Source organism: Pelodiscus sinensis, chromosome 1 (genome assembly GCF_052426305.1).
Source record: "Pelodiscus sinensis isolate ZL-2025 chromosome 1, ASM5242630v1, whole genome shotgun sequence".
NCBI classification, from domain to species: domain Eukaryota; kingdom Metazoa; phylum Chordata; order Testudines; family Trionychidae; genus Pelodiscus; species Pelodiscus sinensis.
Genome location: NC_143052.1, coordinates 166,094,349 through 166,107,581, shown reverse-complemented (window position 1 = coordinate 166,107,581; position 13,233 = coordinate 166,094,349). Strand labels below are relative to the sequence as shown.

The following is a 13,233-nucleotide window of genomic DNA, read 5'->3' as shown; positions in this document are numbered from 1 at the left end:
CTCCCGGCTTCCCCGATTCAGCTGCTGGTCAGTTTCAGCAGCAGCTGAATGGGGGAAGCCTGTCCGGCTGCCCCAGCACTTCCAGGTTCCTGATGGTGCCGGACCATCAGGAGTCCCGGAGCATTGGATGCCGGACTAATGGAGTTTTACTGTATTGTGAAAACAATCCAATAATCATGGTGCCTCCACAGCAGAGCTGGAACCAAGGTGTTCAGAGCACTGATAACTATTCTAACCCAGCATTAATTTTTCGCTAAAGTTGTCATGTTTGTACAAACAGTGTCAGAGGGAAATTCCTCCATATGCTAAAAATATTTATGGAGGCCCAGGGCAACCCTGTCTCAATATAAATATCTGCCCCAAATATATGAGTCTTAATTTCCTCGTGACACTGGCATTATTCATAACTAGGTCCCTACCAAATTCATGGTAATGAAGAATGCATCATGGATTGTGAAATCCTGTGTTTTGTGTGGTTTTACCCTATACAGATTTGCATAGAAATCTGGTCCCCAGTGTTTCTCAAATTAGGGGTGTTGACCTACAAGGGAGTTGCATGGAGGTCACAAAGTTATTTTAGGGTGGGGTCACAGTTTGTGCTAACACTGCATCCTTACCTCTGGCTCTTGTGAAAAAGCAACATAGAACAGTGTAAGCTAATGGTAGAATTCCAGACATAGAGTACCTTGAATCTAAAAACCATCCATGTGAATGTCATTGTGGATCTCCTTGTTTGTTGCGCCTCATAGATAACCACATCAGTGTCCTCATTGTACTGGGAGAAAGACTGAGTGTTTCCCCTACCTGCTGGCACCATGTAGTGAGGCTGGGCTCTAAAATCCAAGCGGGGATCCTTTCACTTTACTCGTCTTCACCATTTAACCAAATTCTGCAAGGCAAATGAGGCTTTCAGTGGCGCACATGCAACTTCATTGGGTTTGCCAAGGTGTACCTGACTGGAACTTAACATCTGCGCTTATATGCTCGCTCTATGGGGTAAAGACATTAAAAGCCGGAAAGGTGTATTTTTGTCATTGATATCAATGAGATATAACTGAATAAATGCAGGGAGCAAATCTTTCCTTTCCTTTCCCATTGAAGATGGTTGGTTATTCAATGCAGAGCAGCTTCTCTTAAGCTAGCAACATTGCTGAGCAAATGCTGGGGGACACAGATGCTCTGATAGGAGAGGAGCTCTTCTGTCAGTAAAAGGGTTAGTAGTCTGCAGAGAAGAGACTGAAAGCTGTCCTATCGGGTGCAGCTGGGTGAGAAACTCTCAGCCTGGGCAAACAGACTCATGTTAGCAGGGCTCAAGCTAGTGCTTGCACTAAAAACAGACACTGTGGAAGTTGCCTCCTAGGCTACCACTCAGGCTCTGAAGCCTAGCAGATCAGGTGGGATTGAGATTCTAAGTTGCAGCCTCCACACTGCTATTTTTAGTGCACTAGCTTCAGCCCTGCTGGGGTAAGGCTATCTCCCAGCTACAGTGTAGACATACCCCTAGGCATCTCCTGCCTAGTCAGATTTGGGTTGTCCTTTCCTGTGGAACCCCATCATCCACCAGTTTGGAAGTCCTCATCCCATCTTCCTTTCACCATCCTCTAAATTCTCCCCATTTTGAGAACATTTTGTACAGAACTCGGTGAAATAAAACTCTCAGAATTCTCCTGCCTCTCTACTCCCTTCCCAGGAGTTCCCAAAGGAAGAGCCAGTCTGGACCATAATTCTGAATTTTTTAAAATAAAAATTCTATCTCAGGCTGAAACCACGTAGGCTATATTTAATTTTAGATTGGATTGTTATTACCAGGTCATAAATTTCTAAAAAAGCTCTTTAAACTGGCATGAGTGTTTTACTACTATCTAAATCATAGCTTTATTCTCACTACAAAGACAGGTATTTCTGGCTTTCCAGGCATTTCTGCCTTCTTTTAACCTCACTTTATATGCCAGATTCACTGTTGTTCCTAGTGTGGTTGTAGCTATGTTGGTTTCAAGATGCTAGAGAGACAGGGTGGGTGAAGTAACATATTCTTCTTCGAGTGGTCCCCGTGGGTGCTCCATCGATGATGTCGGGCTTGTCCTGGCGCCACAGCTTGGAGACTTTCAATAGCTGTGTTCAGCCAGGTCGCGCATGCGCAATCCACAGCTCATGCCGTTCGTGCCCTTTGATCTTCGTGCTCACCTAGCTTCCCGCTCAGTTCCTCTCAACCATCCTCCGCCACAGACAGAGCTCTTATCTCTTCAGCGCTCTTTCAGTCCCCTCAGGGGATCTGTAGATAATTATTTGTAAATAGGTTATCCCCTGTTCCATCAATGTTTTCTTCTGTTATCTTAAAAAAGGATTGTTAACAGCTTATTCAAGCTCTGGCTACTCGCTGTCAGCGGCTACCGACTTTAGAGTGAAATTGACGCGGAAACTCAGAGCAGATTGAAACAGCTAAAACTCAGTGATCAACAGGCTTTAAAAATTGTGCTCTATGCCGGGAGCCCATGCCCACTTCCGATGGGCATTCAGCGTGTATACACTGCTTAGGGGAAACTCATATTCCCCAAAAATGTGGGCATTGCTCTAAATTGACAGCCTGCACCCGCTGGGACAAAGAAATGCGCCTAAAAATGTTGTTGTTTGCTAAGGCACTGGACCCTAACACATCGGCTGTGGGACAGCATCCAGAGGGGACTCTCAGACAAAGAGTCTCCTCCCCTGAGCCCATCATTGCCGCCTGATTCCACAAAGAGGATCAGTGCAGGGGATAAGCCAGGAACCTCTGGCTCTACCCCACGACCCTCAGCACAAGGGTCAGTTATAAAAACAAAAAAGACGTTGGCGTCCGAGCGGTCTCTCTTGGTGCCAAAAGTGGCTTCAGTGCCCACAAGCAGCACCCGCACTTCAAAGGCGCCAGCACCACTCCACTCAACCCCACAGGAGGCGCTGGAGCAATGGCCACCCTCTGGGGCAGGGTCGGCACCTAAAGAAACTCTGCCAGCACCGACAAGTGGGCCAGCACCGATGTCAGCACCACAGAGAAGACAACTCCAGCACCGGCAGAGGCAGCGGAGCCTTTAAGGAGTCAATCGCCAGCACTGGGGCAGGAGCTGGCACCGGCACAAACAATGGCACCAGTAACACAGAGGCAGGGGAGTTCCCATTCTCCATCTCCAACGTTTTCACCAGGACCCTCCCCTTCACCTCCACTGTACTGGTCGCCACTTCAACATGTCTACCATCAGGACAGTCCGAGACATCATTATTACTGCAGGTCTCACTATTCACCATACAGATGTTGTTCTCATCACAATGATCCTTACAGACGACGATCCTACTCCCTGCCATACATGCGGTCGCCACATTCTTATTCTCCGCATGCCAGTTACGATAGGCGATATACAAGTGGCAGATCATCCAGGTACTCATCACCTCACCTATCTGATCGATACTATGACCACCGTCATGACTCTCCTTATTCTTTGCTTTATTCTCCTTATTCTTTGCTATCACCAGCTCACACATCATCAATCCCCATGCTCTGAGCCACTGCCAGTCACAACATAATCGACAGCCGACCCCTCATGTATGCAGTTCGGGCGCAACCACACAGCAGTCTGAGCTGGAAGAGGACCAATTGTCAGAAGTGGAAGACCAATGGGTGGAGATCCCAATTCCTGACTGTTCGTCTTCCTCTCCTCATGAGGTGGTGTTCCCAGCGGATATGTCTCCGCTGGACGATTTCAAACAGTTCCAGGACTTTTTTAAATGGGTGGCCAAGTCCCAGGAGGTCCAGTTAACAGAAGTGCAAACAAAGCAGTATCGGCTATTGAAAAAAATCTTCACCCAAGACAGAGTGCAAAAGTGCCATTCTTCTCGACGAAGCCATCATAGACTGCAGAGGTTATTTGGCAGACACCAACATCGGTTCCACCGACCTGCAGAAGAGTGGACAAGAAATACTTTGTCCCTTCCAAAAATCTGGAGCTCCTGTTTAATCATCTACAGCCGAACTCCTTGGTGGTGGACGCGGCCCAACAATGTGCCAAAACACCACAGTACAAGACAATGCCAGATGTAAAAAAATTAGACATATTTGGTAGGAAGGTTTATTCTTCCGCAACCCTGCTCTTGCGCATAGCGAATTATGCTGCCTTGTTTATCTAATCACAACTTTGATAACTATGAGAAGATAGCATAGCTGCTTCGGTATCTACCAGAAACCAAACGCTCTCTCTTGAAATCCTACGTGCAAGAGGGTTTTGCAGCAGCGCAAGCGAGCGTACAAATTTCATTGGATGTGGCAGACACAGTGGCCCGCACCACGGCGACAGAAATAGCGATGAGGCACTCGTCCTGGCTTACTTCTGCGGCAGTCCCCAAGGAGCTTCAAGCAAAAGTGGAAGACCTTCCGTTTGATAGAAACAAGCTATTTGAGGATTCCTGCTCAACGCTCTGCACTTTGGGAATGTATACACCTCTCTTTAGGCGCAGAAGATACTATCCCTATCAGAGGAGGTATGACTACCCCTTCCAGCGTCAACAAGAACATAAGAACGGCCGTACTGGGTCAGACCAAAGGTCCATCTAGCCCAATAGCCTGTCTGCCGACAGTGGCCAGCACCAGGTGCCCCAGAAAGGGTGGATCGAAGACAATGATCAAGCGATTTGTCACCTGTCATCCTTCTCCAGCCTCTGACAAACAGAGGCTAGGGACACCATTTCTATCCCCTGGCTAATAGCCTTTTATGGACCTAACCGCCATGAAATTATCTAGCTTCTCTTTAAACTCTGTTATAGTCCTAGCCTTCACAGCCTCCTCTGGCAAGGAGTTTCACAGGTTGACTGCATGCTGTGTGAAGAACTTTCTTTTATTAGTTTTAAACCTGCTACCCATTAACTTCATTTGGTGTCCTCTAGTTCTTCTTCTATGGGAACTAATACATAACTTTTTATTATTTGCCCTCTCCACACCACTCATGATTTTATCTACCTCTATCTACCCCCCCCCACCCCCCAGTCTCCTCTTTTCTAAACTGAAGAGTCCCAGTCATTTTAACCTCTTTTCAGATAGGACCTGTTCCAAACCCCTAATCATTTTAGTTGGACCAGTTGGACCTATAAACCAATCGCATGCAAGGCAACGTCTGCAGTGCAAACGAGTCTGTACAGCCAACCAGCAAAATTCAAAGAAGCAGGTTTGACTTTTCCATCGAGGGTATGCAACAAGTCTTCCAATAAAGGCGATACAACAGGTCACCTATCTCACCATCGACTACGACCTTTTCAAGCTTAATGGGTGGCTATTACATCGGACCGCTGGGTCCTATAACTCGTGGTATCCAAGCTCACCATCCCCTTCACAACAATACCACCGACAAACCTACCAACCCCGTCCCTCTTCAGGGACCCATCTCACGAGACCCTGTTGAAACAAGAAACCCAGCGTCTATTGTCCATAGGAACTATAAAGGCCGTTCCTCCCCAGTTCAGAGGAAGAGGGTTCTATTTGAAGTATTTTCTCACAGAGAAAAAAACTGGAGGGTGGAGGCCTATCCTTGACCTCAGGAAGTTAACAGGTTCCTCTGCCATCAAAGGTTCAAAATGGTGACCCTTTCCACGATAATACCATCATTGGTCAAGGATGATTGGTTTTCAGCCCTCAACTTGCAAGACGCGTATTTTCATATAACAAGCCATCCAGCTCACAGACGTTTCCTCTGCTTCACCATTGATGACGATCATTTTCAGTACTGCGTGCTACCGTTTGGCCTTTCATCTGTCCCCAGAGTTTTTTCGAAAACTCTGGCAGTTGTAGCAGCTCACCTGCAGTGCACAGGCATGATCATATTCCCGTACCTCGACGACTGCCTTATAAAAGGCAGGTCGAGGCAAGAGGCACTCTACATGATCATGGTAGCCAGACAAACCTTCCAATCACTTGGACTCATAATCAACAAGCAAAAATCAACTACAGATCCTATGCAGATTATAAATTTTATAGGAGCATGACTAGATTCCACCACTGCTCATACATACTTACTTCAAGAGCATTTTCAGATTATACAGGAACTAGCCACAGTCGTCATCAATGCTCCTATACTGACTGTACTCACGTGTCTCCACCTCATGGAGCATATGGCTGCCACTACATTTGTGGTTCACCATGCGAGACTACATTTCCACTGCCTATAGCATTGGTTGGCATCAGTATATACTCCAGCAAAACACATCACTCACAAAGTGGTAAATCCAACCACTCTAGTTCGCAGATCGCTAGGTTGGTGGTTGAACCCCCAAAACCTGCTAGCGGGGGTTCCATTCAAACGTCAGCAGCCATCAAACCAGCTGACTACAGATGCCTCCCTTCTGGGCTTGGTGCACACATCAATGGCATGTCCATGCAGGGGAGATGGTCTTCAACAGAGGCCATTTTACATATCAGTCTCCTGGAACTAAAAGCCATATTCCTCACTTGCAAATATTTCTGGATGCAGATTACTGGTACAACAGTCCTGGTTCTTACGGACAATATAGCCACTATGTATTATATCAACTGTTAAGGAGGAGTGCGTTCCCGACGGCTCTGGCACAAGCAGTCCTCTTATGGAACTGGTGCATGCAAAACTGCATCACCCTGACAGCATCTTACCAGGCACAACCAACATCATGGTGGATGCACTCAGCAGACATTTCCCTCATGAGCACGAGTGAGAAATCCATCCCGATGTTCTGAACCGCATCTTCCACACTTGGGGATCGCCTCTGATAGACCTTTTTGCTACCTACGACAACAGGAAATGTCACCTATACTGTTCGAGAGAGGGTGTAGGCAAAGGGTTCCTTGGAGATGCACTGCTAGTCCAGTGGGACGGACCTCTGCTCTATGCGTTCCCACTGTCGGTGCTTATACCGAGGGTGATACAGATAATCAGAGAGGATTCAGCCCGAGTCATTCTCCTAGCACTGGCCTGGGCAAGTCAACCTTGGTACCCGTTTCTCCACAGGATGTCCCTGCAACCACCATGTCCTCTCCCCCTCCTCCCAGATTTTGTCTCTGAGTCACGACTCCCTGTTACATTCGAGACCGGAGATCCTCCATTTGACAGCATGTCTCCTAGCTGGTTCAACATAGAGGAGCGCCTTTGTTCAGACGGGGTGAAGGCGGTGCTGTTGAATAGTAGGAGGGAATCTACAAGGAAGATTTATCTGGCAAAATGGAATAGATTCGTGGTTTGGTGTAAGAACAGTAATATCAATCCATACTCTACACTGATGCATAAGATCCTCGATTACATCCTATCTCTCGAGCAAGTAGGTCTCTGTCTCTACCTTTAGGGTGCACTTATCGGCAATTAGCGCCTTCCATGGAACCATCGATGGGCATTTTATCTTTGCCCACCCATTGACCAAGAGATTACTTAAGGGAATAGCAAACCTCCCCGAAGACCCCAACCCCTCTCTTGGAGCTTGGACTTGGTATTAGACACCTTGATGCTTTTTGAGCCTTTAGCCACAACATTACTATCCATGCTCACCATGAAGGTGGTATTTCTATTAGCAATTACATCTGCCCGAAGGATTAGTGAATTGGCAGCACTAATGGCAATGCCATCCTTCATGGTCTTCAATAGAGACTCGATTATGTTACGCACTCATCCAGACTTCATCCCTAAAGTTGCTTCACAATTTCCTGTCAACTAACCTATCATTTTGCTGGTCTTTTATCCGAAACCGCATGCCTCTGCTCAAGAATCGCTACTCCACATCCTTGATGTACATCGAGCTATAGCTTTTTACATCGACAGAACACGGACCTGGCACAAAACCGACTGCCTACTAGTATCCATAGCGGATCGCTCCAAGGGCAACCAGTTATCCTCCTGGTGTTTCTAAGATTATAGTTTCTTGCATCACTATCTGTTACTCGATCTGCAATAAGCCCCTTCAGACTTTACCTAGGGCACACTCCACCAGGGCAGTAGCAACATCCACTGCCTTTGTCCGCGGAGTCTCACTGCCGAACATTTGCAGGGCACCCATGTGGTCTTCAAACTTGACTTTTATGAACCACTATGCATTAGTTCAGTGGTGGACAGCTGATTCCTCAGTGACTTCAACAGTACTTTCTGTCACTGACAAACCTTAACTCTGGAAATGCAACAGGGGGTACTGCTACATAGTCACCATCAGTGGAACACCCATGGGGACCACTTGAAGAAGAAGTAGTTACACACCTTCGTGCAGTAACAATGGTTCTTTGAGTTGGGTCCCGGTGGGAGCTCCACGTCCTGCCCTTCCTCCCCATTCCGGAGTTGGTTTTTTTTTGTATCTTTACAGATACCAAAAGGTGAGAGGAACTGAGCGAGGAGCTAGGTGTACACGAAGATCAAAGGGCGCGAACGGCACGAGCTGTGGATCGTGCATGCGCGACTCGGCTGAACACAGCTATTGAAAGTCTCAGCTGGGAGCACCCACTGGGACCCATCTCGAAGAACCATCGTTACTGCACGAAGGTGAGTAACTTCTTCTTTTATTGGATCAGCTTGTGCTGATGGAAAGAAACAAGCTCTCCAGCTTATACTACTGGTTGTCACCTATCACCCCTACAGTGGAATGGGGTATCATTAAACTATTACTCAACAGGGACCCCATCCTGACAAAAACCTTTCCCCCCCCCAAGCCCCACTTCTAGCCTTCAAATAACTGTCCAATCTCCCTTACTTCATAATCAGAAGTAAGCTCCTCACAGATCTAGACCCATCAATTCAAAACCAGCACCAGACCCTCCAATAACAAAAGATACAAAACCTGCAGATATAGCCTCTCTAAAGTAACCTGTACCCCCCATAACACACCTTTCCATGTCCATGGGCCTAACCATGCTATTACAACATGTGCTGAACTTACAGAGGGTCATCTACACAGCACAGTTATTTTGAAATAACTGATGTTATTCTGAAATAACTATGTGAGTGTCGACACAGCAATTCCATTATTTCAAAATAAATTTGAAATAATGGATGGCTTATTCCGACTTCTGTAAATCTCATTCCATGAGGAACAAGCTCCTCCTTTGAAATAGCTATTTCGAAATAGCTGTAGTTTGCACACTCCACTGCTGCTACTTTGAAATAGCTCCTCCCCAAGGCCATTCAAAGTAATTACTCCCCAGTGCCTCATGGGGCTCTAAATTGAGGTAGCACGTCCACATTAGGGAAGCCTGCCTCTGACTAATTTTGAGATGCCCTGTAGTGTAGACATGCTATTTTGAAATGAGATATTTCAGAGTATTTCTTCCGGAATAGCTTACTTCAAAATAAGTGTGCAGTGTACCCAGAGAAAAGTGATAGAAGACAAAAACATAAAACCACATGTGGGCAAACACATTTCACAAAACGATCACTCCACATTTGACCTATTGGTCCTCTTCTTCAAAAGAAATCTGCACAACACCTTTAAATGATAAGCCTGGGAGCTTAAATTCATACCTTTTTTAGACACTCAAAATCATGGACATAATAAAGAAACTGGATTTCTGGCTCACTGCAACAACTTATAACCCACTAACTCTCCTTTGTCTATGACTGAACTGAAGATGGTCCAACACTCCTGACAGTCCAGTGCTGCACAACATCAAGTTGGTGATTCAGTAGGTGGCACTCTTTCCTCTGAAATCAGTCCTGAACTAGCATCCAAGCCTGGTGTTAGAAAAGGAACCAGGCTGTTATAACATCAAACAGCTCTGGGCATTTATAGCCACGAAAGACTCGAGACCACTTTTCATGGGAGAAGGCATGTCCATCTCACTGTCCTGACCAGATTCCATTCTGCCTGCCTGTATTCTCCCAGAAGGTTCCATTTCAATTCTTTTTTTTATTTTCTATCCTCAAGTAAGTATTTCTGTGCCACTTTAAACAGCTGTCCTGTTTCACTCCCAGTCTAGCTCCATTTTAGTGGTGGGTAAATAGCAGTTTGTAAAGCATTTTCAGATGAAAGTCGTGATCTAGAATGAAAGCATTGTTGTTACTACAGGTTGTACCTCTCTAGTCCGGCACCCTCGGGACTTGACTGGTGCCAAACCAGAGAATTTGCTAAACCATGGGAGGTCAGTATTGTAGTGAGTGGGTCTCTTTTTTTTTTTTTTCTGCTGAGGTGAATAAATGGAACAGTGTTTGTAATGCTGCTTAATAATGTATGGCTGTACTGATACACCCTGCATAAGCCTGTGCCTAGCCAAGGTTTATCAGCTCTCTTGTTTTAGAAAAAGAAAATAAGTAGATAAAGCATAAAAAAAATACTTACACTTAGCAGTATTGCCAGTAGGGATGTGAAGGACTATCGGATAAGCAAATGCTTATTGAATAGTTGATAGGATGGTCGACTAGTCGCTTCCCGCGCCTTGCTGCCTCCATCAGATAGAGGCAGGAAGGGTGGGGGTGGGAGGAGAGAGAAGACAGGGTACTTGAAAGAGGCAGTGCCGCTTGAAGCCTGGGGCCAGACCCTGGGCTCCATATGGCGCTGCCATTTTGAAAAGCTGCGTGCAACCTGGGGTCAGTTGAGGACTCCCCAGCTGACCTTGGGCTCTATGCGGCGCTGCCACTTTGAAACACCATGATGGCATTTCAAAGCGGCAGCTCCACACTGAGCCCGGGATCAGTGGGGCAGTCCCCAGCTGACCCTGGGCTACATGAGGCGCTTTCACTTTGAAGTGTAGCAGCAGCCCTAGGCCTGTTGCTACATTTCAAAGGCAGAGGCGCCCTATCGACTAATCGAATAGTCGATGCAATATGTATCGTCTATTAGATTAGTCAATTACCTGATACTTAACATCCTTAATTACCTGCACTTCCACTGCTTGCTTGGCTCTTAGAAGACATTTAGGGGTAAATTAAACAACAGCACAGAACACTGAGAGCCAGGACTAGTGGCTGTAAACAGACTTTATGGGACCACTGGAAATTGGCCACATGCACAATAAGTAGATAACCAACTAACTAAAATCATGCCAAACCAAGGATGGTGGTGGACTAGAGACGTTTAACCTGTATAATTTTATTTTATTATTCCCTAGAATACTAATATAATGTAAAAGGCAAACATAGTGGAAAGCAAAGGTTGATCAGCAGAGTACTTCTATTGATGAGAACATTGATCTTTTTTTTTTTCTGTGCTCCCTTTCTTTCAACAGGCTGGTACAACCGCCTTTTTATAAACTTCGCCCTGCGAAGGCATATTTTCTTTTTTGTGCTACAATCCTATTTCCCAGCTATGCTGATGGTGATGCTGTCATGGGTTTCGTTTTGGATTGACAGAAGAGCTGTTCCTGCAAGGGTATCATTGGGTAAAACTATTTGCAATCTAGTTTTGGGGGAGAGAGGCGGCAAAGGGAAAAGGGCATTAGATAGTTCAACTACGTTCTGACTGGCAGGGGATGTGTTGGAGTGTGTAATACGGATACCTGTGAGAGAGTATCATTGTCACCCTCACATCTCCATTCCCTTTCTACATCTTCTGCCCTTGGAAATGGGGAATTTTGAACTCCACAAATCAGTTTTCCTGTACTACAAAATGCGTGAGGTGGTGTAGAATGGCAGGCACTCTGTACCGTTCCCCTTATTTAATTTCATTTAAATTCAGCTGTTACAGAGAATAGATTCCACCCCTGCCCGGTAGAAGAAGCAGGCAGTCTGACCCCCCAAGTCCTGTGGATTTTGGGAGGGGGGAATATTCAGGGGACACAGGACTGACTATCCATATGAAGGCCTTGTGCCTCTGCATTAGTTCAGGAGCCTACTGTCATTTCCTCCCACCTTCTGGCTCCCTAGCAGTGAGTCTGCAGTGCAGCTGTCCTGGCCAGGATTTATCCCAGGGGTGGGCAAATACCGGCATTGTTTTGTCATACTTCTTAGAAAAGGGAGAACCTTGAGAACTCCAGTGTAAAATAACAACCTCAATTGGAGTGTCAGAGATCTGTTAAAGGAAGTGTTTTTCTGTAGCCTTATTGATCTATGAGGAGAAAGGAAACCTATAGAGAACATGATTCCTTTTTATTGGAACAACCAATAATTTATAATACATAAGAATATAAGATATAAATTATTTATTGGTGTAATAAAAGTTGTCAGGAATTTTCCTGTCAACTACTATAAATGAAACTCCATCTCTATCAGAGGAAACTATCAGGCATTATTTTGAATAAAGTAAAAATTCTTGAGTCCCAAAAAGTCATTTAAAATGTTGAGAAAACTGTGCTCTACTGAAGTTGGCAAATTACCAGTTTTTTTTCTTTAAATTGTATGTGAATTCCTATAGGAGATTATGCCTCATGATTTCTGAGAATAAATTTGTCTGTATTCCAACATCGTAGCTTAGATAATGTCCCACCAACTTTAACACAGCAGTTTGAAAGCCTGGTTGTTTTAAAAATCTGCAGTCAGATATGCAATTGGTTTCCATAACGTATATAAATTTTAATAGACAAGTTTCCTTTTACATGGTACATATGGAAATCTTGCCCCATTGCCCCTCCCCTTTGCCTTTCCTCTCCCAGCATTACCCTGTCCCTCCTTTCTCCCACCCCCACAGACACCTTGCCATCCCTTCGCCCGCCTCTCCCTCTGCTCCTCCTGCCCTTTCCTCTCATCGTCTTCTCTTGGCCTCTTGTCATTTGTCTCTCCTCTACCTTGCCCCATGGTGCCTTCCTCTTTCTTCTCCTGCCCTGACCTCCTCCTCTCCCCTCAGCACAAGCCCTTTCCTTTCCTCACCTCCACCTTCCCCTTAGTTCTCCCCCTGCCCCTTCCCTCATCTTCGGCCTTCCTGACACCTGCACCACTCAACCCCCCTCTACACCTCTAGTACCAGCTTGGAGCACCATGGCAGGTGGCTGCCCCGTCTGCTAGGGCCGGGGCCGCAGTGCTATTTTTAGTACCCTGGCTCCGGTCTAGGAGCAGCTGCACAACAAAATCTACAGTACTTCCCCAGCCTGAGAGAAAGACAAAGCAAGCACGAATGGCTGACAAAATGCCTAATGTAGTCTATCTAAAAAAGAAATTGAACAAGGAAAAACATATATTGTACATTCAGCTCCTGCTTGAGTTGGCAAAAAATTATAATATATTCATTATTATATTATACAAATAAATATAGACTGAGGTTCTATAGCAGCAAATAACATGGAAATGCCACTCATGAATTTATATCTGCTATAGAACCTCAACTTATATTTATTTGTATATATTGTAT

General features: G+C 45.7%; 1 protein-coding gene across 1 annotated transcript in view; it reads left to right on the top strand.

Moving 5' to 3' along the window:
• The window catches only part of GABRR3 (gamma-aminobutyric acid type A receptor subunit rho3), a 50,363-nt gene that overhangs the window by 32,475 nt on the left and 4,655 nt on the right, over positions 1 to 13,233 (top strand). The window contains exon 7 of the mRNA XM_006124215.5: positions 11,180 to 11,332. Coding sequence (XP_006124277.3) covers positions 11,180 to 11,332 — 153 coding nt within the window. The remainder of the gene's footprint in view (positions 1 to 11,179; positions 11,333 to 13,233) is intronic.